Genomic DNA, 25,020 nt, shown 5'->3' with positions numbered 1-25,020 from the left:
ACTTTCAGCTCAGTTTTCAGTTAAATGAGCTCAATTGATTGGTTTTACAGCTTAAACTTCTGCGGTAACGTCATACTGCAGTATATACAGTAGCAGATGCTCCTGCAAAAGTTTTACCACTTTGTCCTTCATCTAAATCTTACACCGTGCTTACAAATTACCTCAGTTTGAACACTGTCCTCATTAAAGTTGGCGTCCGACAAGCATTATGGAGTGTGTAAATGTCCTCTTGTGTGTTGTAGGTGACAGAGAGCTGATTCAGCAGGTTCTGTTTGACGCTGTGGTAACCGCTCCCTTAGAAGCGTACTGGACTGGACTGGCTCTCAATAAGTCTGAGTGAGTTTGGACTTTTACTCGTTCGTATTTACTAAATTCATTTTAAAAGAGCCATTTTTCAAGTTTATTTGACCAAAAAAAAAAAAAAAAAATCCTTTTACACAACCACAACAAAAAAGCTGTTTTTGCAGCTTATAGTTTTAGGTAAATGGTGTTGGTTGACTGTGTTGGAAAACTTTGTTCATGTTAGAGGCAATCTTCTCTAAAACTGTTTTTTGTTTGTTTTTATCAACAGGAACTCTGATAAAGGGGTTGAGATTGCTTTCCTCGGCACCCGCACTGGTCTTTCCAGAACCAACCTGTTTGTGGTTCCCGAGCTGCTGACCAATCAGTGAGTACTAAGGCAAATGATCGACTAATGGACGATTCTGATCTCATTACACTGGCCAGTAAAAAGCCTCAATAAGCGTAAATGGTGAATGATGAAGTAAGATATCCTCTATGGTTGCACGTTTTTGCAGAGATTTTCTCACCGCTGAAGACAGGGAGGGCGTCTTTAACGCAGATCACTTTCCTCTGTGGTATAAAAGAGCTGCAGAGCAGGTGCCCGGCACATTCGTGTACTCCATTCCCTTCAGTTCAGGTAAGATGCTCAAGTACATCAACACACATGCAAAGTCAAAGTCTTTATAATAAATAATTTTTACTTAATGAATTATTACCTTTACCTCAGTTTACAAACTTAATGCAGTTCCTTCACCAAAACCCTGAAGTAATATAATGTTTAATGCTCTTCCTGTAGTTGATAAATCTTTTTTTGTATTTTTATATCTATATGGTACAAGATTATCCTATTCAAATCAATGTGATAAGCACGCTAAGTCAAAAGTAATCTAAAAGTAATCAAAAGTATTCAGATTATATTAAATGTTTAATGTAATAGATCGCTACTAACTGCTGTTTTCATCATGTAATTAGATTTATAGATAGATAGATAGATAGATAGATAGATAGATATTTCAGGTGGATCTTCAGAATTAGTTTCATGGCACACAAGTAAATGTCCATGTAATGATAGGCAACTGGTTACTGTTGATGTAATAGCGCATCAGTGCGGTTTGTAACTCTAGCTCCACTGAACTGCTTTCCTCACGCAGACTGTCTGCTTATCTTTCTTTCCTTCGCCTGTAATTAATGTGCCCTACTTTTATGTTCACGCAATGTGTGTGTGTGTGTGACAGATCAGGATCATTACATCCCACTCAACAGCTCTTGGGCTCCTTATCACACAGACAGCGCTGATCTTCCAACTCTCTCTGATCAAACACTCTCCCTCATCTGCCTGTACCGCTATAAATGAGCTCTGTTTTATCATCTAACTGAGTGTTTGTTTCAATCCATGCTGCTTTTGATCTGAATATGCAAACGAAGGAGTCGCTCTTAATAGATTTATGCTCATAAATATTTATGTAAATAAATGCTGCCCTCTAGTGGTTATGACATGTCTTTTAGAGCAATGGATAGAGCTTCAGGATCCAGATTTTATACCAGATATCCCAGCACAAACAAAATATACAACATTTCATTATGAACCAGTATTTTATTCAGTCTGCATCATATTTTCTTTTACCTTCTTTTTTTTCTTCATTTTTTGAATATTGGGGAGGTCATTTGACCTGTCCATGTTGGCATTAGTGTAATTTAACTAGTTTGTACCAAGTGACAGATAAATTTGCACTTAATAGTACATTTTTATTGGACACCTAACCTTTGAGGTCAGCAATAATAGATATAGAAACAAGTTCTTAAGCCTGATTAATTTAATTTCATAATTACATATGATTATATAGTTAGTTGCATTTTATTATTTATATTGTTTTTCCCCTTAGAACAGACCTGCAAGTCATTTTTGGGTCATAAACCAGCAGTTGAGAACCATTTCTTTTAGTGGATTTTTCCAGATTTTATGTTCATTGATGTTGCTGTAAATACTATAAGAGGGCATTTGTGTTAATTTGTGATATTTATTTAAAGGGGGTGAAAATAAGAGTGTGGTTTTGGCAAGCACTGCTATCCAACTACTCGATGACAGGAAGTCTCCTATAGTGGCAGGTATATGTTTTCTTACTTCAGAGCAATATGATTATAATATATATTGTTTTTTAAATGTATTGTTGGCTAAAATGCAACTGACTTACACTGAGCACAGCTAAACGTCATTATTTTAAATGTGTTTTTTATGACACCCAAAGCTGTGGGAATTCAAATGAAGCTGGAATTCTTTCAGAGGAAATTTTGGACGGCCAGTCGGCAGGTAAGCACAGAAATATACGCTCATGGAAATATATATATCAGACCAGATCTTCTAAAACTGATGTGTACACAACAGCTCTGTTTGATGTGTTTATGAACAATAATGTACAAGAGAGAATGCTAGATAAACTAATGTAACTCTTTATAAGTAAGTATCTGCATATAAATAACATTAATGTATGCAGTTGCTTTATGTCTTTGCCATTGCATCTGTCCACGCAGTGTAATGCTCTGGATGGCAAATGTACCATCAGCTGTGATAATGAGGTAAATGTGACTATCTTTCTCTCCCTTTGGCCATATTTTCAAAGATGGCACTCATTAAATGGCCTGTATTCTCCACATACTCATTATACAATGGACATTTCTGAAACATGACAGACTTACTAGATCAGTCTGGACTGCACATAAGATATATGACAATGCCTCATAGCATTTCTCATTTTAAATTCAATGTGTTTTATTAATGACTTTGGTATAAAAAGCTATAAAATGCATATTATTTTACTGTCTCGTTGCATTTGGCCTGAAAAAACATTTCAAAATGTAACTGAAAATGCGCTATGAAAAGTTCATTGGAGGTTTGTAGTGATTAAAGAAGATTGTCGAATCATATATTTAACTGAATTATCTACCTTTCTTGCTCATATTAGGACATTAAATGCTATCTCATAGACAACAATGGCTTCATCCTGGTCTCTGAAGACACTTCTCAGGTATTGCATATGGACAGTTGGATCACAAGAGCTGTACATAAAACCATTCATTATCAATATTGTTATGAAATGAGGCATAATGTGTTTCCCACAGACAAACCTCTTCTTTGGAGAAGTGGAGGGAGCCGTCATGAACAAACTGCTTCTGATGGGCTCGTTTAAAAAGTGAGAGATGAAAGCACACACACGCACAATGAAAGTACACACTGTTCATATTTTAACCTTTAACCTTAGTAATTAATCTGTTAATTAACCTGCATAGTCAGGCTTCAAGATTTTTCAATGTACATCTGTAAACCCAGTGTAAACTCTTATTTATGAAGTTAATAAGACTGGTTGGCAAGTACAGCATGCAATGAGTATGCAACCTGTTTTAATATAAAAAAATAAAAAAATATTATAAAAATTAATATATTTTTACTATAATAATATTTTTAAAATAATAAAATATATTTTACTAAATATTAATATTTATTATCTCTTCATCACTCCGGAACACTGTAAAAAGTCTGTTTATTGTTAAAAATATCTAAACATCCTTTAAACAAGATAAATTGAGGCTCAATTTGTCCAGTTGTTTTTAGAGAATATATTCTGAATTATTTTTCTTATCCTATTGGCAAATAGTTTTTTCTTGTTTTAAACATAAACCTCTCTAAATTGAGTTATATTTAAGCTTGTACAGGGTGAAAAGCAACGGTCCTAGTACTGAGCCTTGCAGTACTCCATACTGAACTTGAGATCGATATGACACCTCTCCATTTACTGCTATAAATTGGTAATAGTCAGATAAGTATGATTTGAACCATGCCGGTGCAATTCCATTTAATTTTCGAGATTTCAAAAGAATGTTGTGGTTGATAGTATCAAATGCAGCACTAAGATCTAGTAACAAATAAATAAATAAATACAATCACGGATGATAAGAGCAAATTATTTGTAACTCTAATGAGAGTAGTCTCAGTACTATGATACGGTCTAAATCCTGACTGAAAATCCTTCAAAACAAGCTTAAATAATTCTCTAATATTTTACTTCATGAATATGTAATGAGGCCTGCATTGTTTAGCTTAAGATTGGTTGTTTGTCCTGTTTCAGGGAGTTCAGAAACAGTGCCTTTTTTAGACCTTTTTCATGCTCAAACAGCAACATTATACAGTAAAGAAAGTTGAAAATGTAAAAAAGCATATTAGGTCCTCTTTAAACATTCCTTAACCCAGGGTGGATTTAACCTGGGGTTAAATAAGAAATTAACCCAGGGTTGAGTTTTGTAGTAAATCTGCTTCTGCTTTTGTTCCTGTTAGGATTAATTTGTATGACTATCAGGCTCTCTGTAAAGAGTATGCAGGCAGCAGTGACAGCGCACGCACTTTACTGGATGTGAGTACGCTATCATCTGTGCTGTAGTGTTTGACTTCAGTGCCTCTGGATTCTATTTCCTGTCTCCATTGACACGCTGCACTTTTCCTTTCAGCCCTTCACCACTGTGAAATGGCTCTTGACAGAACTTGTCATGTGAGATAAAAGCCTTTTGCTTTATAATTATTATTGTCAGCTTGGGATTTTCAGTCTGTGTTTCTGAATGAGAATGTGTCTTTATTGCAGATTTCTGCTGGAGTTTAACCTGTACAGCTGGTGGAACTGGGACTCGACAGTCAAAGGTATCAGTCCATATATGACATGTTAATGGGGTTACATGCTCCTGTGAGCATGCCCTTGTTATTTTCCATTTCTTCCACATGATATATAATAGATATTAGATTTTAATCTAATAAAGGACTAAAAAGACTATAAATCTCAATTAATCTGTAGGATGGCATATTAATCACACATAGCAGAAAATGTAGTTTATATACACTGTCATGTTGGCTATCGTGACCATAATGCGAACCAATATACAGGTGCATCTCAATAAATTAGAATATCCTGAAAAAGTTTTTTTTTTCTTTCTGTAATTTAATTCAAAATGTAAAACTTAAATATATTCTAGATTTATTAGACATAAAGTAAAATATTTCCAGACTTTTTTGTTTTCATTTTGATGATTACAGCTTGCTGCTCATCAAAATAAAAAAAAACAGTATTTCAAATTATTAGAATATTTAATTTCAAGTTCTATTAAATTACCATTCTCAGGGTATAAATACTGGGTTTAAGTCAGTAATCCCAACAGCAGTCATGGGGAAGTCTGCTGACTTGACAGTTGTCCAGAAGACGATCATCAAGACCCTCTACAATGAGGGTAAGCCACAGAGGGTCACTGCTGAAAGAGCTGGCTGTTCGCAGAGTGCTGTGCCAAAGCATATTCATGGAAAGTTGACTGGAAGGAAAAAGTGTGGTAGGAAAAGGTGTAGAAGTGAAAGGAATGACCACAGGCTTGAGAGGATTGTCAGGCGAAGCCGATTTAAGAACATAGGAGAGCTTCAAAAGGAGTGTACTGAAGCTGGAGTGCATCAAGAGCCACCGCACACAGACGTCTTCAGGAAATGGGCTACAACTGTCACATTCCACGTACCAAGCCACTTCTGAACCAAAGACAACGTCAGAAGCGTCTTACCTGGGCTAAGGAGAAAAAGAACTGGACTGTTGCTCAGTGGTCCAAAGTCCTCTTTTCAGATGAAAGTAAATTTTGCATTTCATTTGAAAATCAAGGTCCCAGAGTCTGGAGGAAGAGTGGAGAGGCACAGAAACCATTTTGCTTGAAGTCCAGTGTGAAGTTTCCACAGTCAGTGATGATTTGAGCTGTCATGTCATCTGCTGGTTTTGGTCCACTGTGTTTTCTGAAGTCCACAGTCAATGCAGCCATCTAACAGGAAATTTTAGAGCACTTCATGCTTCCTTCTGCTGACAAGCTTTATGGTGATGCTGATTTAATTTTCCAGCAGGATTTGGCACCTGCCCACACTGCCAAAGGTACCAAAAGCTGGTTCAATGACCATGGTGTTACTGTGCTTGATTGGCCAGCAAACTCGCCTGACCTGAACCCCATAGAGAATCTATGGGGTATTGTCAAGAGGAAGATGAGAGACACCAGACCCAACAATGCAGATGACCTGAAGGCCGCTATCAAAGCAACATGGGCTTCCATTACACCTGAGCAGTGCCACAGGCTGATTGCCTCCATACTTGATACAGTAATTCATGCAAAAGGAGGCCCAACCAAGTATTGAGTGCATAGAAATGAACATACTTTTCAGAAGCCTGACATTTCTGTTTAAAATATCCTTTTTTTTTTTTTATTGATCTTATGAAGTATTCTAATTTATTGAGATAGGGAATTGGTGGGTTTTTGTTAAATGTGAGCCAAAATCATCACAATTAAAAAAACCAAAGACTTCTGTGTGCACTGAATGTATTTAATACACAAGTTCCACAATTTGAGTTGAATTACTGAAATAAATGAACTTTTCCACAACATTCTAATTTATTGAGATGCACCTGTATATTAATAATGGTATATTGTTTCAGTTATAAATTATGGAAAGTATTTCAATTTATGGTTCAGTATTTTCAGACACTGATCCAGACTATTTAAATGTTGAGCAAACAATTGGCCTCATTGGTTGCAGGATCAGCAGAGGCCAATCAGCCTGTGCCATGTGGTAATGATGTGATTGCTTGCAGATTGCATGTAAAGGACCTCTAGAGATTAATGACTGAACTAGATATATCTAATTGAATGTGTTTTAAGTCTGGAGATGGTTGAGATGTGCATTAAAGCAGACGGTTGAGTTGCACTGAGTATTTTTTTTTCTTTCATGTGTGTAGCCCAGAGAGCTCAGAGGACAATGATGGTGCCATGTGACACAGAATACCCTGCCTTTGTCTCTGAGCGCACCATCAAAGAGACCACAGGGAACATTGACTGTAATGGCTGTATACGGTGAGAACATCTGTGTGTGTCTATGAGTATGCATGCTTATTTATAATGCACAGCAGAAATGAGTGGAAAGTTTTTGCTGTTTTTGCTTTGGTTCAAAACACAAATGACTTTGAAATGATACTGATGTGAGTTGCAACACAAATACATTTGCATGTTCTAATGACACATTGCGCTGTCCTTAAAGGGTTAGTTCACCCAAAAATGAAAATTCTGTCATTTATTACTCACGCTCATGCCGTTCCACACCCATAAGACATTCGTTAATCTTCGGAGCGCAAATTGAGATATTCTCATCGCTTTATAATATTAATATTGAACCACTGTACTCACATGAACTGATTTAAATATGTTTTTAGTACATTAATGGATCTTGAGAGAGGAAATGTCATTGCTGGCTATGCAGGCCTCACTGAGCCATCGGATTTAAACAAAAATATCTTAATTTGTGTTCCGAAGATCAGCGAAAGTCTTACGGGTGTAAAACGACATGAGGGTGAGTAATTAATGACAGAATTTTCATTTTTGGGTGAACTAACCCTTTAAAGTGATATGGATAAAAACGGGCTGCTATTCTAGCATTCGCTTTGTGAAAATGCACTTTTATATTTAGCTAGCACCTCTCACGAATTAAAGGTTATCAGTCAAGCAACAACTAAAGTGCTATAAACCACCCTTGCTAGCTCTTTATAATAACTTTAATTGATAATATATCCATTTATATTGTTTTTGTTTTAATATTTTACATTATATGATCTTAAAATTATATCACAATAAATTTATAACATGAAAACAAAACTATGATTAGTTAGTTATATTCATTTAAAGCTGCAGTAGTATAAAATGTTATCAAAATTCTTAATATTCTAACCTATCATGGCACATATATTTAATATAAATTATAAAATAGAAAATAAAAATATTTAATATACAACCGAGAGGCCTCAGATGTGAACATATAACATACCTCCCACAGTCACCTTCATGCTTCTAATTGCAAAGCATCTGGTTAGAACTGTGAGAGAGGCATATTTCTGCCACATATAACTGACTCCTTTCTGCAGAAAGCTGTTTTAGTCTATATGTGGTTATTTTGCCCTCGATAGCTGCAGCCCACTGTCTATTTGAGAGTGTAAATATAGCGTGATTTGACAACAGAGCTGTGTTTCACGTCCTTATTTCTGACATAAAGTGCTGTGTGTTCATTTTAAAGTGGGTACGAGAATCTCATTTCTTTTTTTCTGTTTTCGCACTCAGGACGTTTGTGATTCAGCAGATTCCCAGCAGTAACCTGTTTATGGTGGTTGTTGAGAATAAATGTGATTGTGGTTCCGCCGCTCCGGTTACCATGGAGCCCATTGAGATCATTTATATCCTTTCATAAACTAAAAAAAATCTGCTTGTTTGAATGTGGAGTTTTAACATTTTAACAGAGTATTTGTATAATTATCAGCCTTGACCTCTGAGCACATAATGAGTCTCTGAAGTGCGATAGACTGAAGTTTCAAAAGGATCGCAGACGGCCAAAGTCCTGTCATCCATTTCATCCAGAGGTACAGTGTGTATTATATATAATAACCATATCATAGATGCACTTCATCATCACCATCATTTTATTTTAAATATATAAAATAAATAGTATAAAAAATAAAAGTAGGCCAAGTAGGGCTGCCCCTTAAAGATTAGTTCACTTCAGAATGAAAATTTCCTGATAATTTACTCACCCCCATGTCATCCAAAATTGAATTCTTCAGTCCAAGATTTTTCAGTCAAAAAAAATTAAGGTTTTTGAGGAAAACTTTCCAGGATTTTTCTCCATATAGTGGACTTCACTGGGGTTCAACAGGTTGAAGGTCCAAATTTCAGTTTCAATGGGCTCTACACGATCCCAGGCGAGGAATAAGGGTCTTATCTAGTGAAAAGATCGGTTATTTAAAAAAAAACAAATAAAAATTATATTATTTTTAAACACAAATGCTCATCTTGCACTGCTCTAAGATGTGGATTACGTAATTATGTTGGAAAGGTCATGCGTGACATACGAGGAAGTACCGACCCAGCAGCGGGGTAAGGGTAGGGCGAAAAACTCATTTTCTCTTCCAACTTCAAAATCGTCTGCCATTGTTGTTTTTATCTTTTTTTTTGTAAAGGGTGGTTTGACTTAGTCTTTGCGCGTTTGCTTTGTAAACACTGGATCGGTACTTCTGCCTATGCTACACGTGACCTTTCCAACGTGATTACGTAATGTGTGAAGTCATTGACACGCATCACAGAGCTAGTGCAAGATGAGCATTTGTACTTAAAAAGTATATAAATTTTTATTTTTTTTTAGAAAATGACCGATCATTTCGCTAGACAAGACCCATATTCCTCGTCTGGGATCGTGTAGAACCCTTTGAAGCTGCACTGAAACTGAAATTTGAACCTTCAACCCGTTGTACCCAGTGAAAAGGAGAAAAATCCTAGAATGTTTTCCTCAAAAACCTTAGCTTCTTTACGAATGAAGAAAGAAAGAAAGACATAAACATCTTGGATGACTTGGGGGTGAGTAAATTATCAGGAAATTTGAATTCTGAAGTGAACTAATCCTTTAATAGTAGACCAAATGTTAGAAAAGGCTTGGTCAACTCCACATGAAGTGGTGAAGTCAGTGACAGACAGATCGTTAACACGGCTGGTCCATGTGGTAATTATCTTGGGCAGGAAATCCAAAGTGTGGGATCATTTGGAGAGGGTAAAGGTTGACCCCAAAAAAGTGATGTGCAAACTCTGCAGAAAAAACTTTCGCCTATCATTCATTGACATCAAACATGGCTTACTGTATCATGAAACATGGCTTGTCATTTGAAACATAACTCTAACGTTAACCTAGATAAATATGCACTATTATTAGCCACATAACCAAGCCTGCGTCCAAATATGCCTACTTCCATACTATATAGTAAGTGAAAAACCTGATATGTGAGCCAAGTAGTATGTCTAAATTCATAATATTCATAAAACAGTAGGTGAAAAGCACCTGGATGACCTACTACTTCCTGCGAGATTCTGAAGTGTGCTTCCAATGGACACTTTACTATTCCATGAGGCCATGCGTCAAGAGATGCAACTGATGCCGTAGATCACATGACAGTGACAACATGGCAAATGTAGCATTTCTCTTTATAGTGACAACTATAAAGAGAAATGCCGTCGACACTGACTCAGAAATGCCGTCGACACTGACTCAGAAAACACTTGTTATTATTATATAAGTGCGACTAGTTGACTAATGACTTAAATAAATGACTACCATTCGACTAGGAAAATCTTTGGTCGGGAACCCAGACATGAAAACTTACCTGATTTATATTAATTGCAGTACCCTTGAGTTCTGATTAAGTTAATGTTGTATAAATAGTAAAGTTTCAAGTGTGCTTATGTTGGTAGAACCCCATTCAATCTGCATGTAAAATACTCATCCACATCATGACTGAAAGAAAGTACACTCAAAAAGATTTCAGTGGGCCATTCACACTTCAGTTTCACACCTCTTGTGGGCTTTCAGCTCATTTGGAGTCATTTTGTAGCTGAAAGTTGAATCTATAAAGAGCATACATATATGTATGTGGGTTGTCATGACTTTTAGTCTTGTTTCCTGACTATTTAAAGGTGCTGACTATTTAGGAAACAAGCTAAGTTCAAATACTTTGCTATAGCCAGTTATTCTACTTTGAAATGTGCTTTCCAGGTCGGAATGTCTGTTTTTGTTTTGGCCTTTGTGATCCCACCCACTGCCAATTTACACAATAGTATTTTGACACCCCGGGTTGCCAGTTAGTGGAAAACACAGCGTATTGCAGCCATGGCAGCCATGTAAATCACTATCCATCTAAAAAGCTCTATGACCAGAGCCATATTAAAACATGGATAAATATTGGAGATGTGTTTGAGAGATGGAAACGGCTTAAAGCCCAGAAAGACGTTTTTCGCTTTCTGTTTTTAATTGCAGAAGTAAACAATGTTCCTTTTGCACTTCCTCAGTCTGGCAACCCATATGAATGTGGAGTCTGAGGGGGAGGGGGCGTGGGAAACAACTCTTTCCAGTATTTAAAATTTGGACTGCAGATCCAATTTCAAGCTTTAGCTGTCAATATTACATGCTGCGCCTTTGAGACTCTACCAAATGAGATTTGCTAGCCCTAACTATATATATATTTTTCCAACAGGAGAATGCTATGGAATGTGGATCAGCGAATGCTTTGAGTTTTCCACTGGTGGCCATTTTATTCCCAGTATTGTCACTCCTGGTCAGCAGGTGACCTCTGACCCCTGCCTTGACCCATTAGGCTTACTATACACTCAAATCAGAGAGCCTTGCTTCCGCCAAACATGAAGTCTCAGTCTACAGAGACAAAATCATCTTTGTGATGTCTGGATTACTGAAGATAGATGATATTTATTACCGTCAAAGACAGTGTTAGAATGTGCTGAGTGTTTTATTCTTACATGTGGACCAGTGAACATACCTGGATATGAGTGGCCGCCACGAGCCGTCACAGCTAAACGCAGTCCATGTAGCTGTTCTTCAAGGTTCCTTCATACAACTTTAGTCTTAATCTGTACTGTTAAGCACAGACAAAAACTGAGCAAAAATGTAATTTATTTAATTATTTTTTTTGCCTGCCTCTCAGATTGATTCGGCATTTAATTTGAAGTCTTAAGATGCATGACGTGACAAAATAGGAATATTTCACAGTGCTGTTTGTAAGAATAGCATACATTGTCATCAAAAGATGAGATGTGGATTCTTCACAAACTTTATAAGTTTTGCCTGCCTAAAAAAAGTACTTGGAAAATAACTTTTAATTGCCTATTCCCTTTACATCAAAGGAAAGCCATGTTATGTAAATAAAAACATATTTTCCATCAGTTTTCGATTGTTTAATTTAATTCTCTGAATGCACTACGTGAATTCTTTGGGTTATAATAACGAAGGGATCTCTAATCTCTCTTAGAGGATCAGCAACTTAAATTTTAGCACTAGTCATGAAAGCAATAAAATCTGACAACACTGATATCAAAACACACAAAACTTTAATTTATGGTAAAAAGCAGCAGCATGGTTGCCAGAAATTCACTGTTTGTGGTGTTTACGGTATTGTATATTGGTGCCTGTATATTGTAAAATGTATATTCAATTAATGGTATAATGCTAGTATACCAATTGACTTGAATTACCAAAATCAGCTTTGATTTTGTAATGATAAATGTACTGATAACCACTATGATAATACAGATGGTAAAACAGAAATCCCGGATCACGTCGGAGAATTATATTTGTTCAGAGCATTTTACTGTGTTTTGTAAACAAAGGCACATTATAATGGAGAGTTTGCAAAGAAACTTTTGTTGAAAGATGAAGCAGCCAACTGTATTGGATCCATAGACTGTAAAAAAAGTTTGATATCACTGGATTGGATCTGACAGAAGCCACATCCCAAACCGTAAGTAAACAATTTTATCTGTATAATACGGATAATGTTTTCAAAGCAATAGTGAAGGGGCCGTTGATAGCCTACTTTTTTTCTATGGAATAACATTAGCCAAACAAAATGGTGGCAGTTTACTGACAAGCCATACATTTTCTATTAAAACAGATCATTTCAGACAAAGGGATGGTTAAAAATAAATAGTATTAATATTAAATGTAATATTTTAAGTCCAATATTATAAGTGGTTCCACACCAAGCACTGAATAATGAAAGTAAACACCTATTTTTCTTCAAGTAAAGAAACTTTATAATGGATATACTGTACATAATGAAACAACAGAGACTCATCAGTGCATCTTCACCAAACTAGACTTGATCTGCTTCGTTTGAGTGAACTGGTTTGTCAGGGATCGTGCAGTACAGGTGGTAAACATTCTGGAGGGGAAAAAAAATAAAGACAGACAAGATAAATGTGTTTGTTTTCTGTTCATGATGGACGTCTCATTTGGTTATGTGGGTTTGTGGTGTGACAATGTTCACACATACCTCATTTTCCTTTGTACTTCCCTCTTTCTGTTTATTGACCAAAACATCTGTAATGCAATGCAGAAGCATCATAAAGAACATGTTTTGACATGAACAAACTCTCTGTCATAAAGCTTTAGCTTTGACACTTTACACAGCAGAATCATCTCTGATTGTGCGACAGTGTTGTGATGAATTAGTATTTGTTCCACTTCCTCTGTATGAGCTCATCGTGATTGGGTGGGTAATTTTTCTCAGTGTTTATAGGAATTCTCAAGGAATTCTCAATGCTTATGAGGAAGTTTTGAATTGTGAATCCACAGTGTGTTTTCATAGTAGGTTTAGTACTAGTATTAGTAGATATGATTCATCATGATATGACCTCTTTAATGAAAGAAACATTTTATCACATGAGGGCTGGTACATTGAATTTTCAGACATAATGAAAGAGGAAGTCGCTGTGGGATCTGGTGTGTTGTCCTGATGGGAATCTGGGTGTTCGAGGCCTTTGAAGAACAGCATGATGAAGAGGGTCAAACAGAGTCAATAGAAAACCATCCAAAACAACTGGACAATTGTGAAATGGCTTCTCCTAAAGCTTCAAATGTGGTGAATGAAAATGCATTACGCTTTCAAATGTGCCATTTGTTGGTGTCTGTCTGTGCAGTGTGAATTAGCCTTTACAGTGTTTGATGAAGTCACTGTAAAAAGAAGAATTTTTCTTATATGGGGTTCTACTGATATTTATTAAAGTTACCAGTTCTGGTGGATTCTGGGGTTTCAGTAGTGGAAACAGCAGCCATTATTGCTGAAAATACATTGCAAAATAATTAGCCATATGAGATATAATAAACACACTATGAAAGAATTTTAATGTCAGGTACATGTTTTCATTGGAACACTAAACTTTACTCAGATATTTTTGTGTCCCTTTGTGACGTTTTTTTGTGTGGACGTTGTTGAAACTGCAGTGAGAACATCATGGTGTGTATTTAAAATGAAAATTGTCTTAAAGACTGGCATAAATCTTTAAATATAAAGTTATAGCTGTAACTATGATAAACAAACAATTGGAATGTGAAAGACCAATACAAAATGAACTAAGATGTTTTTGAATGAAATTATGAAGCTACAGAATTAAGAGAGTCCAGCTCAGTTCATAAGCCACACAGTCTCTTCTTGAGTCATGTGACTTCCTATTTGGTTACTATCTTGGCATCTAAGTACTGGGTTCTGACATTGTTCTGTTAACAGAGTAGAGGTTGCCATGGAAACTTAAGAAAAAAAACAATGTCACAAAATGTAGATGCATTATTGAACTTTAATTTTTTTTTTTACCCAATTCATAAACAATTGAACATTGAGAAAATTAGCATAATCAAAGTAAACTTTCATGCTGCTCAATGTTTGGAAACATTTGCAGAGTTGAGCCTTGGTTGAGCAAATGGATCCTAGTTATATTTTTTAAATCTGATTTACGAATCCAACATATAGTGATTTTTACCAATGAGGAAGAGTGGATGAACTTACATGTGGTTTCCTTTGTTGTGCTGGTTGGCGGGTTTGACTTGGAAAGTGAGTCTACAAATATGAAAATAACTTATATTGCAAGGGGAATCATTTTTCACTTTTAATTCAGAATAACCAGACAAAGTGTTATCAGTAACTTATCAGCTAAATATACCAATTATCACATAATTCAAGGTGTAATAAGAATAATTTCTTTTTGATTTTACAATCTCAATTACTCACAGGTTTTCTTGGCTGTCGTAACATGATGTGCATCTGGTGCTGAAACCATAAAGGCAGTTTACCAGTATTACAGGGAATAGTTGTAATATTTAACTTTAAAGCAAAGGTCAATACAGTCTTTGTTGTTAAAGGTATAGAGCCTTCAAATACAACTTTTTTTTTCATACTATGCAATATAATGTAATTCTGGTCTGTACTGGTTTATATCAAATACGGTTATTACAGAACCAAAGAACCAGCACTGTAACGTTTAAGAGTGAGACAATGAGTTTATTCATTTAGTTTTATATAAACAGATGCTAATTTTGCTTTCAATAATCCTACTGTACAGAGAAACATTACAAAGGTAAACAGCCCATATCATAGACTCATGAAGCTGAATAATGATCTTAAGTAAATCACAGTGGATAGAGCTATGCAAACTTTGGTGTTTGCTTTTTGATAGAAATAAATTTTTAAACATTATCAATACATAAATATCTCAAGACTCACTTTGGACTGTCACTGGCACTGGATCAGAGTGAGGAGATGGTTTTTGAACGTGTGACTTCTTCACAGTGTAGAAGCAGGTTATTCTCACGGATGAACTCTGACCTTCTGACCAAATACTGATTTCAGATCCATTGAGTGAGAGCTGACATGATGAGCTCAGTTTTGAGTTACTTTCTCTTCCATTTATTTTAAAGATACACATCTCCATCTTCAGATCTTCAGTATTTTCAGATTTTGATTAAAGATTTCCACGACAAACTATTTTTTTCTATATTAACTTGCACAGATTAATTGTTCACGACAAGACTAGTAATATGCACTAACAAAGTAAATAGGGTTCATTTTGATTTCATGACTACTTTAAAAGCAGTTCTTTACTGACGTCATCCTTCAGGAAGTGACATCATTTTGGAAGGAAAACAACAGCACAAACAACAGTAAAAGCATTTACTTATTTTCTGTCATGGTTTGTGGTATTAGTTGGTTTGACAAAATACAAAAATCTGTATGATAATGTCAACACTTCAAAAGTTGTTTTAAACTGACTGTCAATCACTCACTGTGCAACTGTTCTTTATTTGTATGTGTAAAAATCATAATTAATCAAGTCATAATCTCATATGATGAACCAGAACATATTTCTGAAAAATACTTAATTTGAAATACTTCTGACTTCAACACAAGTGTATTAATTTGTGTATTACTAAAAAAAAAGAGTTCAAAAGGTCCTGCAGAACAGGAATGACCCAATAAGAACTTGCAAAGAAATTTTTAAAATATTAAATAAGTTGCTTGCAGTTTCTCCTCTCACCATCAATATTCAACGCTATCTCACGACCTCACTCGTACAAATTCATACAATTTGTCTAAACCCCAGTGATGGGTAGGTTTAGGGGCGGGGTTAGGGGTAGGTCATTCGTACGAATTCAGACGAATTTGTCAACTCATATAAGAAGTATGATTTGGCAAAAAATTTACAAATTCGTGTACGAATTGCCGTGAGATCGGGTTGTCAATATTAGATACCTATGCAGAATCAAACTTCTTTCTATAGATATGTCAGGCATTGTCTAGCTCTCTGACATGATCAGCTGAAGTGGCTCTTCCTTCCTGTCTAAATGTATCAGATTGTTCATTTGCTAAAGTCACACTGTGGTTTTATGTTTGTCTGAAAAGTTATTCTGTGTAAGAAGAATTCACAGATCACTGTACTGATTCACTATCTTAACAGCATCGCTAAAACTGCTAAAATCAGCTTCAGTATGTTGTTCTGACTTCAGAGACCGATACCCACCTGTATATTTAGTGTATTTGACCTTTCAGTGTTGTATTATACAGCTTATTGAATACGTCTTTATAAGAAGTGCTCTATAGTTGTAATACACAGTAAATTCAGCTTTTTTTATTTGTTGTAAATACTGACTTTTTCTTTTATTGATCAAACTTTCATAATGTTCTAATGACCTACATAAATCATACTAGCTTCAACAGGTGTCTCTGACAAGTGCTCATATATTAAGAAAAATTACAGTAAAAAGTCCTCACCTCTGACGGTGATTGTGTCACTGCGCGGTGATCTGATCTCAGGTTCAGTGTTGAGTGAATAATCACAGCTCAGCTGTCTGTTCTCTGATCCTGTCAAGAGTTCACTATGACTTGAATAAAACATACAAAGATGCCCTCCAGACTGTTTCCCCTGAGAGTAACTTGTGCGCAGAAGACCATCCTCAGTGTAGAGACGACAGATGAAATCAACTCTGACTGATAGTAGAATTTCACAGGCTATGTTGATCTGGACATCATCATCACTAACATTCATGGTGGGTTTCTGAAGTGAACCTGTTTAAGTTAAATAATTCATAATTAATAATAATAATAAAAAAACTTTGCACTAATTGTTTCTATTGCAGAAGCACAGCAGTGAAATATCTCACCTAGAACCGTCACAGTGGCAGCAGGAGAATGAGATGATGGTTTATCAATCCCGTGTTTATGTATTGTGTAGAAGCAGTTAATGTTGATTGATGCAGGTGATTTTACAGCTGCCCATATGAGCACTTCAGCACCAGTGAGATTGAGCTCACAAGATGGACTAACTTTTATATTCTTCTCTTTTCCTCTGTTTATGTAGAAATAACACTGTTTCACTGCAACATCTGCTGGCAACATCTCACAAATCATCTTCACTGAGCTGGACTCACTTATGACATCTGGAGATACTTTTACAGCAGGAGATTCTGAAACAACCAAAAACAGATCAATCAATCATTACATCTTCTTACTGACCACTTTTCCATGCATAATTCTCCAATCATAGTCCATGTTTTGGTTAAACTTTTCAAGAAATTTAATCTCATAAATGTCCTTGCAGCAACACCCAACTACATGATGAATGGAAAATGTAGGCCATGAGATTTAAAGTCCCACTGCAGTCAATAATTTTCTTGCTTAGAACTCATCTTAGATGATCAAAATAACATATTTAAACATTTTGTTCTGTGAAAATAATTTCTTCATGCCTTAAAATAACTTGAATGTAACTATGTTTACATGGATCCATAATTATGCAAATTAGTCCCTGCCTCCACTTAATCACACCAGCTACCTGATCCACTCGGGCAAATGTAATAAACACTACACAATGGCAAGTGGAAATATTTATTTAATTCAGCCATATATGTTTGAACCAGAAACTTCATCAACTGCAAATTATACAGGGTTGTCTTCAAGTTGATGTATCAGAGTCATTGTAATGCATTTTATGTATCACTCTCTATAATGTCGGACACACAGCGGCAATTGATTAGCCTTTGGCTTGATTACGTTATCAAAGAGCTAATAATGTGTTGCTAATGTTACACAAACCATGTTCCCATTTGCCATCTCTTGAGTTAGACAGCAGCCTTCTAAAAAATCAGCATCCTTAGAAATGCATTGAACATCATAGAAAGTCAGTAGAGAAAGACATATAGTTCATCATAACATACATCACATACTGTCCATTCTTAAAGGTGATTTTGAGCTCACTGTGTTAAAATGCTGATAGGAAAAGCCCCACCCCGCATGTTGACCGGATTGGATACGTTTGTGACAGCAGAAAATGGGTGGTTTCACACTGTGTTTTTGAGACGGACTTTGATACATTGCAGTTGTTAGGAGAAAATCTCTTTCTAATGCACTTTAAAAATGTATTTCCCTGATTCTGATAGCTTTTATCAGCATATATACAGTAGCTCCCAGAATAACTTTCATATGAACGTGCAGATGTAAATGAATTCTCTTGTACAGTGGATATTCCAAATGTGATTACATGACCCAAAATTCCAGTTAATGGATTAATCTGGTTATTGAAATCAGTTTAATGAATTTTCATGCTAAAGTAATACTTCCTTAAAGCAGAGGCTGTAGGTTCATGTGTTCGCTGCGTTCTACTAAAACACAAACGTACAGATCACACATGCTGAAATATTTTAGACAAATGTTTTTTTTCACTACAAATGTGGACATACAGTGCTAATTCAACATTAAACGACAGAGATCACTTACTGTAAGACTGAACCTCCATAAGGAGAAGAAAAGCAATGAAGATGAACAACTCCATTACAGCAAGAGTTAAAAAAGAGACGAGACTCACACAATAGGTGAATTAGGAAGTAACAAATTAGACCACAGGAAACCATCTAATGCTTGTGCAGTCAGTTCTATGAAGATGAACGTACATCATGAGATGACATGTTCAGCTGTAACAGAGAGCAGATCTGGGCCACATGCATAGGTGTAATTTGTGGGCAGGACAGTTAGGACGTGTTCCCACCATTTTTTGCCAGTGTCAGTATTGTCCCCACCACTTTTTGAAACAACTCGCGGCATGGATGGAAAGTGAAAGTGACTTGACGTGTACAACTGCCCCCAAATGTACCAAAAGAAACATCTCCAGCTGATTAGCAAACCTGTATGAATTTCTTTCTTCTGCTGAACACAAATTAAAGGGTTAGTTCACCCAAAAATGAAAATAATGTCATTTATTACTCACCCTCATGCCGTTCCACACCCGTAAGACCTTCGTTAATCTTCAGAACACAAATTAAGATATTTTTGTTGAAATCCGATGGCTCAGAGAGGCCTCCATAGCCAGCAATGACATTTTCTCTCCCAAGATCCATTAATGTACTAAAAACATATTTAAATCAGTTCATGTGAGTACAGTGGTTCAATATTAATATTATAACGCGACGAGAATATTTTTGGTGTGCCAAAAAAAACAAAATAACGACTTATATAGTGATGGCTGATTTCAAAACACTGCTTCAGGAAGCTTCGGAGCAAAATGAATCAGCGTGTCGAATCCGCAGTTCGGAGCGCCAAAGTCACGTGATTTCAGCAGTTTGGCGGTTTGACACGCAATCCGAATCATGATTCGATATGCTGATTCATTACGCTCGGAAGCTTCCTGAAGCATTTCATCGGATTTCAACAAAAATATCTTAATTTGTGTTCTGAAGATGAACAAAGGTCTTACGGGTGTGGAACGGCATGAGGGTGAGTAATAAATGACATTATTTTCATTTTTGGGTGAACTAACCCTTTAAGATAGTTTGAAGAATGTCGGTAACTAAACAGTTAATGGACCCCATTGACTCCCATAGTATTTTTTCCCCCATACTATGGAAGTCAATATGGCCCATCAACTGTTTGGTTACCCATTTTCTTCAAAATATCTTCTTTTGTGTTCTGCAGAAGAAAGAAATTCATACAGGTTTGGAACAATTTGAGGGTGACTAAATGATGACAGAATTTTTATTTTTGGGTGAACTAACATTTTAACGCTGTTGTGGAGACTCTCTATTTTTTCTGTTGAAATCACAAAACAAAATGCACACAAACCCTGCTCTTGATATACAATCACTGATGCACATCTTTGGTTTGAATGAGAAAAAAAAAAAATAAACAGGCTTATTATAACCCAGAACCTCTGGCACGCTTAAAATATATTTTACCACCAGTCCATTAGGACACACAAATCCTTAATGTGGATCTACGTATTCATTCACTAATGTAAATACTCTTGAAACTAACAACATATTGTATTATAGTAAATGTAAGGATGAAACTATCACATTAAACATGAATTCTATGTCTATAAATTAAACACAATGTAATACTGAAATTGATTTCTGGACAGTAATGTTATTTTTTGTGCATTTATCATTGAGCATTTCTGATGTAACCAGCACCACCGTAACAGTTACGCTATTGGCCAAATGTATTTTTATTTTTTTTGTACTCACAGACTCAGAAAGATGGAAGGTAGTTTTGTAAAAGTAACATTTAAAGTTGACATGAAAGGGAAGTTGCGATAGTCTTTTCTTTTCTATTGTGACATATATCCAAGTGAAACAACTTCTCAAAGAAGTAAGAATGTAGGGCGGGACTTGATTTTGTCCATCAGGAATTGATTGGATGGTTGTGGTTTGCTATTGGTGGATCTCATCACATTGATGTGAGTGACAGGTTGTCCCACCCTCACGCCAGTAAACACATCATCAGAGAAGAGATGTCGCTGTAAGAGGGAGGGAAAGTTATTTTGATTAAAGATTACGAGCCACATTAATTTTTTTTTTAATTATGATATGCACAGATAAATCATTTATCATGAATCATCCATGTTTTCTGTGAGAACATCATCAGAACCTGCACAGATATAGACTTTATTATCATGTTTCTATATCATGGAGCTCATTTTATGCATAACTAAACTTACTGTCAAAGTGGCACAGACAGATGAATCCCATGAGTCCAGACAGAAATAAACCAACACCAGTGAAAACCAGCACTACTGAAAGCCACGAGTTTTCAAGAAAAAATAAGGCTTTAATCCTTGTTTATATTGCATTACGAGAATGGATACAGCACTAAATCAGATAAATTATGTGCCATTTTTTTTTTTTATATATACTATTAAATTCATTTTAAATGATTATACCAAATCACGTGATCATGAGAGAAGAATTTTCAAGGTTTGTTTTAGTTCTTACAGATATTCAGAATATCAGTTTCTGTGGCTGTTGTCAGAGTTTCACCAGTAGAGGTCGCCACTGAATCTGCAAAGAGAATTTAACTATATCACAGAGTCCATTTAGTCTGGAAATACTTTAATTAGAAGGCTACTGGTATTAATATTACAGCATATCATATAATGCAGCATGAAAATATCAGAAACGCTTTACTATACGAATGTTCTACATATATGTTGAGATGTAAGGTAGTATATATGGTTATTTGGTGGAGTATGGACTGTTGTCATCAGTAGAGGTCGCTGTTGAAACATTGAGAAAAAAATATTACTCGTTATTTCAACATGATTTTTGAAGAACTTACTCTGGACTGTTACTGTCACTGGATCAGAGTGAGGAGATGTTTTTTGAACTTGTGACTTCAAAGTGGTAGTTGAAGAACAGCAGTGAAATATCTCATCTAGAACCGTCACTGTGCCATCAGGAGAATGAGATGATGGTTTATCAATCCTGTGCTCAGTTAATGTCAACTGATACAGGTGATTTTACAGCTGCCCATCTGAGCACTTCAGCACCAGTGAGATCGAGCTCACATGATAGACTTACTTTTATATTCTTCTCTGTTTCTCTGTTTATGTAGAAAAAATGTTTCACTGTAACATCTGCTGCGTCTCACAGATCATCTTCACTGAGCTGGACTCACTTCGGACATTTGGAGATGCTATTAGAGCAGGAGATTCTGAAACAACCAAAACCAGATACACACATTGCCATATGGTATGTGACATTAACATGAATAGTAATCAGAATTTTATCATATTCTCTTTGTGTAAGCGTCAAATAGAAACATTAACCTGATTGCCATAAGTAAGCCAATATTTTAGCTGATTACAGCGGGAATTACAAGTAGGAATTCAAAGACAAAACGACTATGTCAGGTAGCTTAAGTATAGTTCATGTGTTCATATTAAAACTCCACATGTAATATTCATGCTATAACAAGACCGTTCCGAGTGGGTCGCAGAGTGCCTGAGAAAAACGTGTTGTCCCGATTCAGTATCTGTGGTCAGTTTAGATGTTGTCAGCTATATGTAAGTGTCGTTATTCAAACGTTATTTTTGTAGCTTGTTACGAAATAAAAAGTGTTTTACCTCAGAAAACCGAACTTTCCTGTCCTGTCAGCCGTTAAACAGTGCTCGTAGCGCGCACTCTTCAATTGTACGCGCAAATGCGGCAGTGCGCGCTGTATATCACTTCATATATAAAGTGCAAGAGAAACTACGAGCATGCAATGTCGTAATTACGTTGTCAACCCTAACCTTAAGTCATGAAATAAAAGTAAAGAACTAATAAATGAATCACATAACTGGTACGTCGTGACTCATGTGTTAGCTGGGAAGGATTTGCATGCAGATATGATGTTCATTCTATTCATCTGCAGCAGTTTCCATGTTTCAATAACGGCTCATGTTATATTGTGTATTTACCATGGTAACTGTTGTTTCTAGAACCCCAAAATGGCACTTTATTTTCACGTTGTGTTATTTTGTATATTTTTAAATTACTTTGGTGGCTCATGCCAACTTACCAACTTTATTTTTTTAACAAAAACTAGTTTGGGACTGCTAATCAATAGCCTTACCTTATAGGCCTATTTATTCATTAGTATTAGTAATATTCCTACAATTTATGTTTATGTTAAGTGGGATGGTACTTGTGTGTGTGCGTTAACAATTTTTGTGAAATAAATTTTCTTGTTTTTTTTTTTAAACAAATTTTATATATATATATATATAACGCATATTTTCATCCGGACTGCGAGACAGAGCGGTAGCACCATTTTACTGTTTCTAGTTGAAGTGAGCAGCATTTCAAAACAGCGGTGCAGTTCACACCACAAGCACTCAGGATCATTTGTGGTAAATTATATTTTAGCGCTATATCCTCTAGTAGTTTTATCTAAAGCCAAACTTGCTTCATTCAAGCCCTTTCAGCTCCGTGCGTGTTCTCTCTTTCTCCAGATGCGCCACATTAATGGTTCGTGTCCACTGGCGCGGAGCAGAGTGAGCGTTTTTAATTCCAGTGGAAGTTGAGTTTAACGCTCAAACATGAACGTGAAAAATATTGGAGATGCGTTTCAGAGATGGAAACGACTTAAAGCCCAGAAAGACATTTTTCGCTTTCTGTTTTCAATTGCGCAAGTAAACAATGTTCCTGTTGCACTTCCTCAGTCTGGCAACCCATATGAGTGTGGAGTCTGAGGAGGAGGGGGCATGGGAAACAACTCTTTCAAGTATTTTAAATTTGGACTGCAGATCCATTTTCAACCTCTAGCTGTCAATATTACATGCTGCACCTTTGAGACTCTACCAAAGGAGATTTGCTAGCCCTAACTATATATTTTTTTTTTCCAACAGGAGAACGCTATGGAATGTGGATCAGCAAATGCTTTGAGTTTTCCACTGGTGGCCATTTTATTCCCAGTATTGTCCCTCCTGGTCAGCAGGTGACCTCTGACCCCTGCCTTGAAACATTAGGCTTACTATCACTCAAATCAGAGAGCCTTGCTTCCGCCAAACAAGTCTCAGTCTACAGAGACAAAATCACCTTTGTGATGTCTGGATTACTGAAGATAGATGATAATTATTACCGTCAAAGACAGTGTTAGAATGTGCTGAGTGTTTTATTCTTACATGAACATACCTGGACCAGTGAACATACCTGGATATGAGTGGCCGCCACGAGCTGTCACAGCTAAACGCAGATTGATTTGGCATTTAATTTGAAGTCTTAAGATGCATGACGTGACAAAATAGGAATATTTCACAGTGCTGTTTGTAAGAATAGCATACATTGTCATCAAAAGATGAGATGTGGATTCTTCACAAACTTTATAAGTTTTGCCTGCCTAAAAAAAGTACTTGGAAAAGAACTTTTAATTGCCTGTTCCCTTTACATCAAAGGAAAGCCATGTTGTGTAAATAAAAACATATTTTCCATCAGATTTTGATCATTTAAAGGGTTAGTTCACCCAAAAATGAAAATAATGTCATTTATTACTCACCCTCATGGCGTTCCACATGCCATGAGGGTGAGTTATTTTGATAAGTAGTTATTTTGTTATTTTTGGCACACCAAAAATATTCACGTCGCTTTATAATATTAATATTGAACCACTGTACTCACATGAACTGATTTAAATATGTTTTTAGTACATTAATGGATCTTGAGAGACTAAATGTCATTGCTGGCTATGCAGGCCTCACTGAGCCATCGGATTTCAACAAAAATATCTTAATTTGCGTTCCGAAGATTAACGAAGGACTTACGGGTGTGGAACGCCATGAGGATGAGTAATTAATGACAGAATTTTAATTTTTGGGTGAACTAACCCTTTAATTTAATTCTCTGAATGCACTACTTGAATTCTTTGGGTTATAATAATGTAGGGATCTCTAATCTCTCTTTTAGCACTACAATTTTAGCACTAGTCATGAAAGCAATAAAATCTGACAACACTGATATCAAAACACACAAAACTTAAATTTATGGTAAAAAGCAGCAGCATGGTTGCCAGA

The 25,020-nt window shown here is 36.0% G+C and overlaps 3 protein-coding genes across 5 annotated transcripts in view; 1 reads left to right on the top strand and 2 right to left on the bottom strand.

Moving 5' to 3' along the window:
* The window catches only part of cacna2d3 (calcium channel, voltage dependent, alpha2/delta subunit 3), a 51,124-nt gene extending 39,038 nt beyond the window's left edge, over positions 1 to 12,086 (top strand). For 2 of the 3 annotated variants that reach the window (XM_051912235.1, XM_051912234.1), the window contains 13 exons: positions 243 to 336; positions 572 to 667; positions 798 to 919; positions 2,311 to 2,388; positions 2,529 to 2,590; positions 2,812 to 2,856; positions 3,243 to 3,305; positions 3,400 to 3,470; positions 4,610 to 4,685; positions 4,780 to 4,820; positions 4,911 to 4,966; positions 7,074 to 7,188; positions 8,443 to 8,584. In XM_051912235.1, coding sequence (XP_051768195.1) covers positions 243 to 336; positions 572 to 667; positions 798 to 919; positions 2,311 to 2,388; positions 2,529 to 2,590; positions 2,812 to 2,856; positions 3,243 to 3,305; positions 3,400 to 3,470; positions 4,610 to 4,685; positions 4,780 to 4,820; positions 4,911 to 4,966; positions 7,074 to 7,188; positions 8,443 to 8,569 — 1,046 coding nt within the window. In that variant the 3' untranslated portion in view covers positions 8,570 to 8,584. Of the gene's footprint in view, positions 1 to 242; positions 337 to 571; positions 668 to 797; positions 920 to 2,310; positions 2,389 to 2,528; positions 2,591 to 2,811; positions 2,857 to 3,242; positions 3,306 to 3,399; positions 3,471 to 4,609; positions 4,686 to 4,779; positions 4,821 to 4,910; positions 4,967 to 7,073; positions 7,189 to 8,442; positions 8,585 to 8,655; positions 8,739 to 11,393 lie in introns of those variants that run through there. The other variant, XM_051912236.1, reaches the window with a different exon arrangement.
* Positions 12,087 to 12,535: 449 nt separating this feature from the next.
* On the bottom strand, positions 12,536 to 19,093 carry LOC127522384 (uncharacterized). Its single transcript, XM_051912262.1, has 8 exons — positions 18,975 to 19,093; positions 17,363 to 17,665; positions 16,974 to 17,267; positions 14,937 to 14,975; positions 14,715 to 14,765; positions 13,942 to 13,992; positions 13,206 to 13,252; positions 12,536 to 13,094 (listed from the first exon to the last, which is right to left on the bottom strand). The coding sequence occupies exons 1-8, from the start codon at positions 19,027 to 19,029 to the stop codon at positions 13,026 to 13,028; spliced, it is 909 nt and encodes a 302-aa protein (XP_051768222.1). The 5' UTR covers positions 19,030 to 19,093; the 3' UTR covers positions 12,536 to 13,025.
* Positions 13,646 to 25,020, bottom strand: part of LOC127522378 (uncharacterized) — a 42,879-nt gene continuing 31,504 nt past the window's right edge. Inside the window, exon 19 of the transcript XR_007932574.1 lies at positions 13,646 to 13,690. The gene's annotated coding sequence lies outside the window, so the exon portion shown is untranslated. The remainder of the gene's footprint in view (positions 13,691 to 25,020) is intronic.

The sequence above is a fragment of the Ctenopharyngodon idella genome, chromosome 11 (assembly GCF_019924925.1).
Source record: "Ctenopharyngodon idella isolate HZGC_01 chromosome 11, HZGC01, whole genome shotgun sequence".
NCBI classification, from domain to species: domain Eukaryota; kingdom Metazoa; phylum Chordata; class Actinopteri; order Cypriniformes; family Xenocyprididae; genus Ctenopharyngodon; species Ctenopharyngodon idella.
Note: the sequence above shows the minus strand (reverse complement) of the source record. Positions and strands in the feature narration are given on the sequence as shown.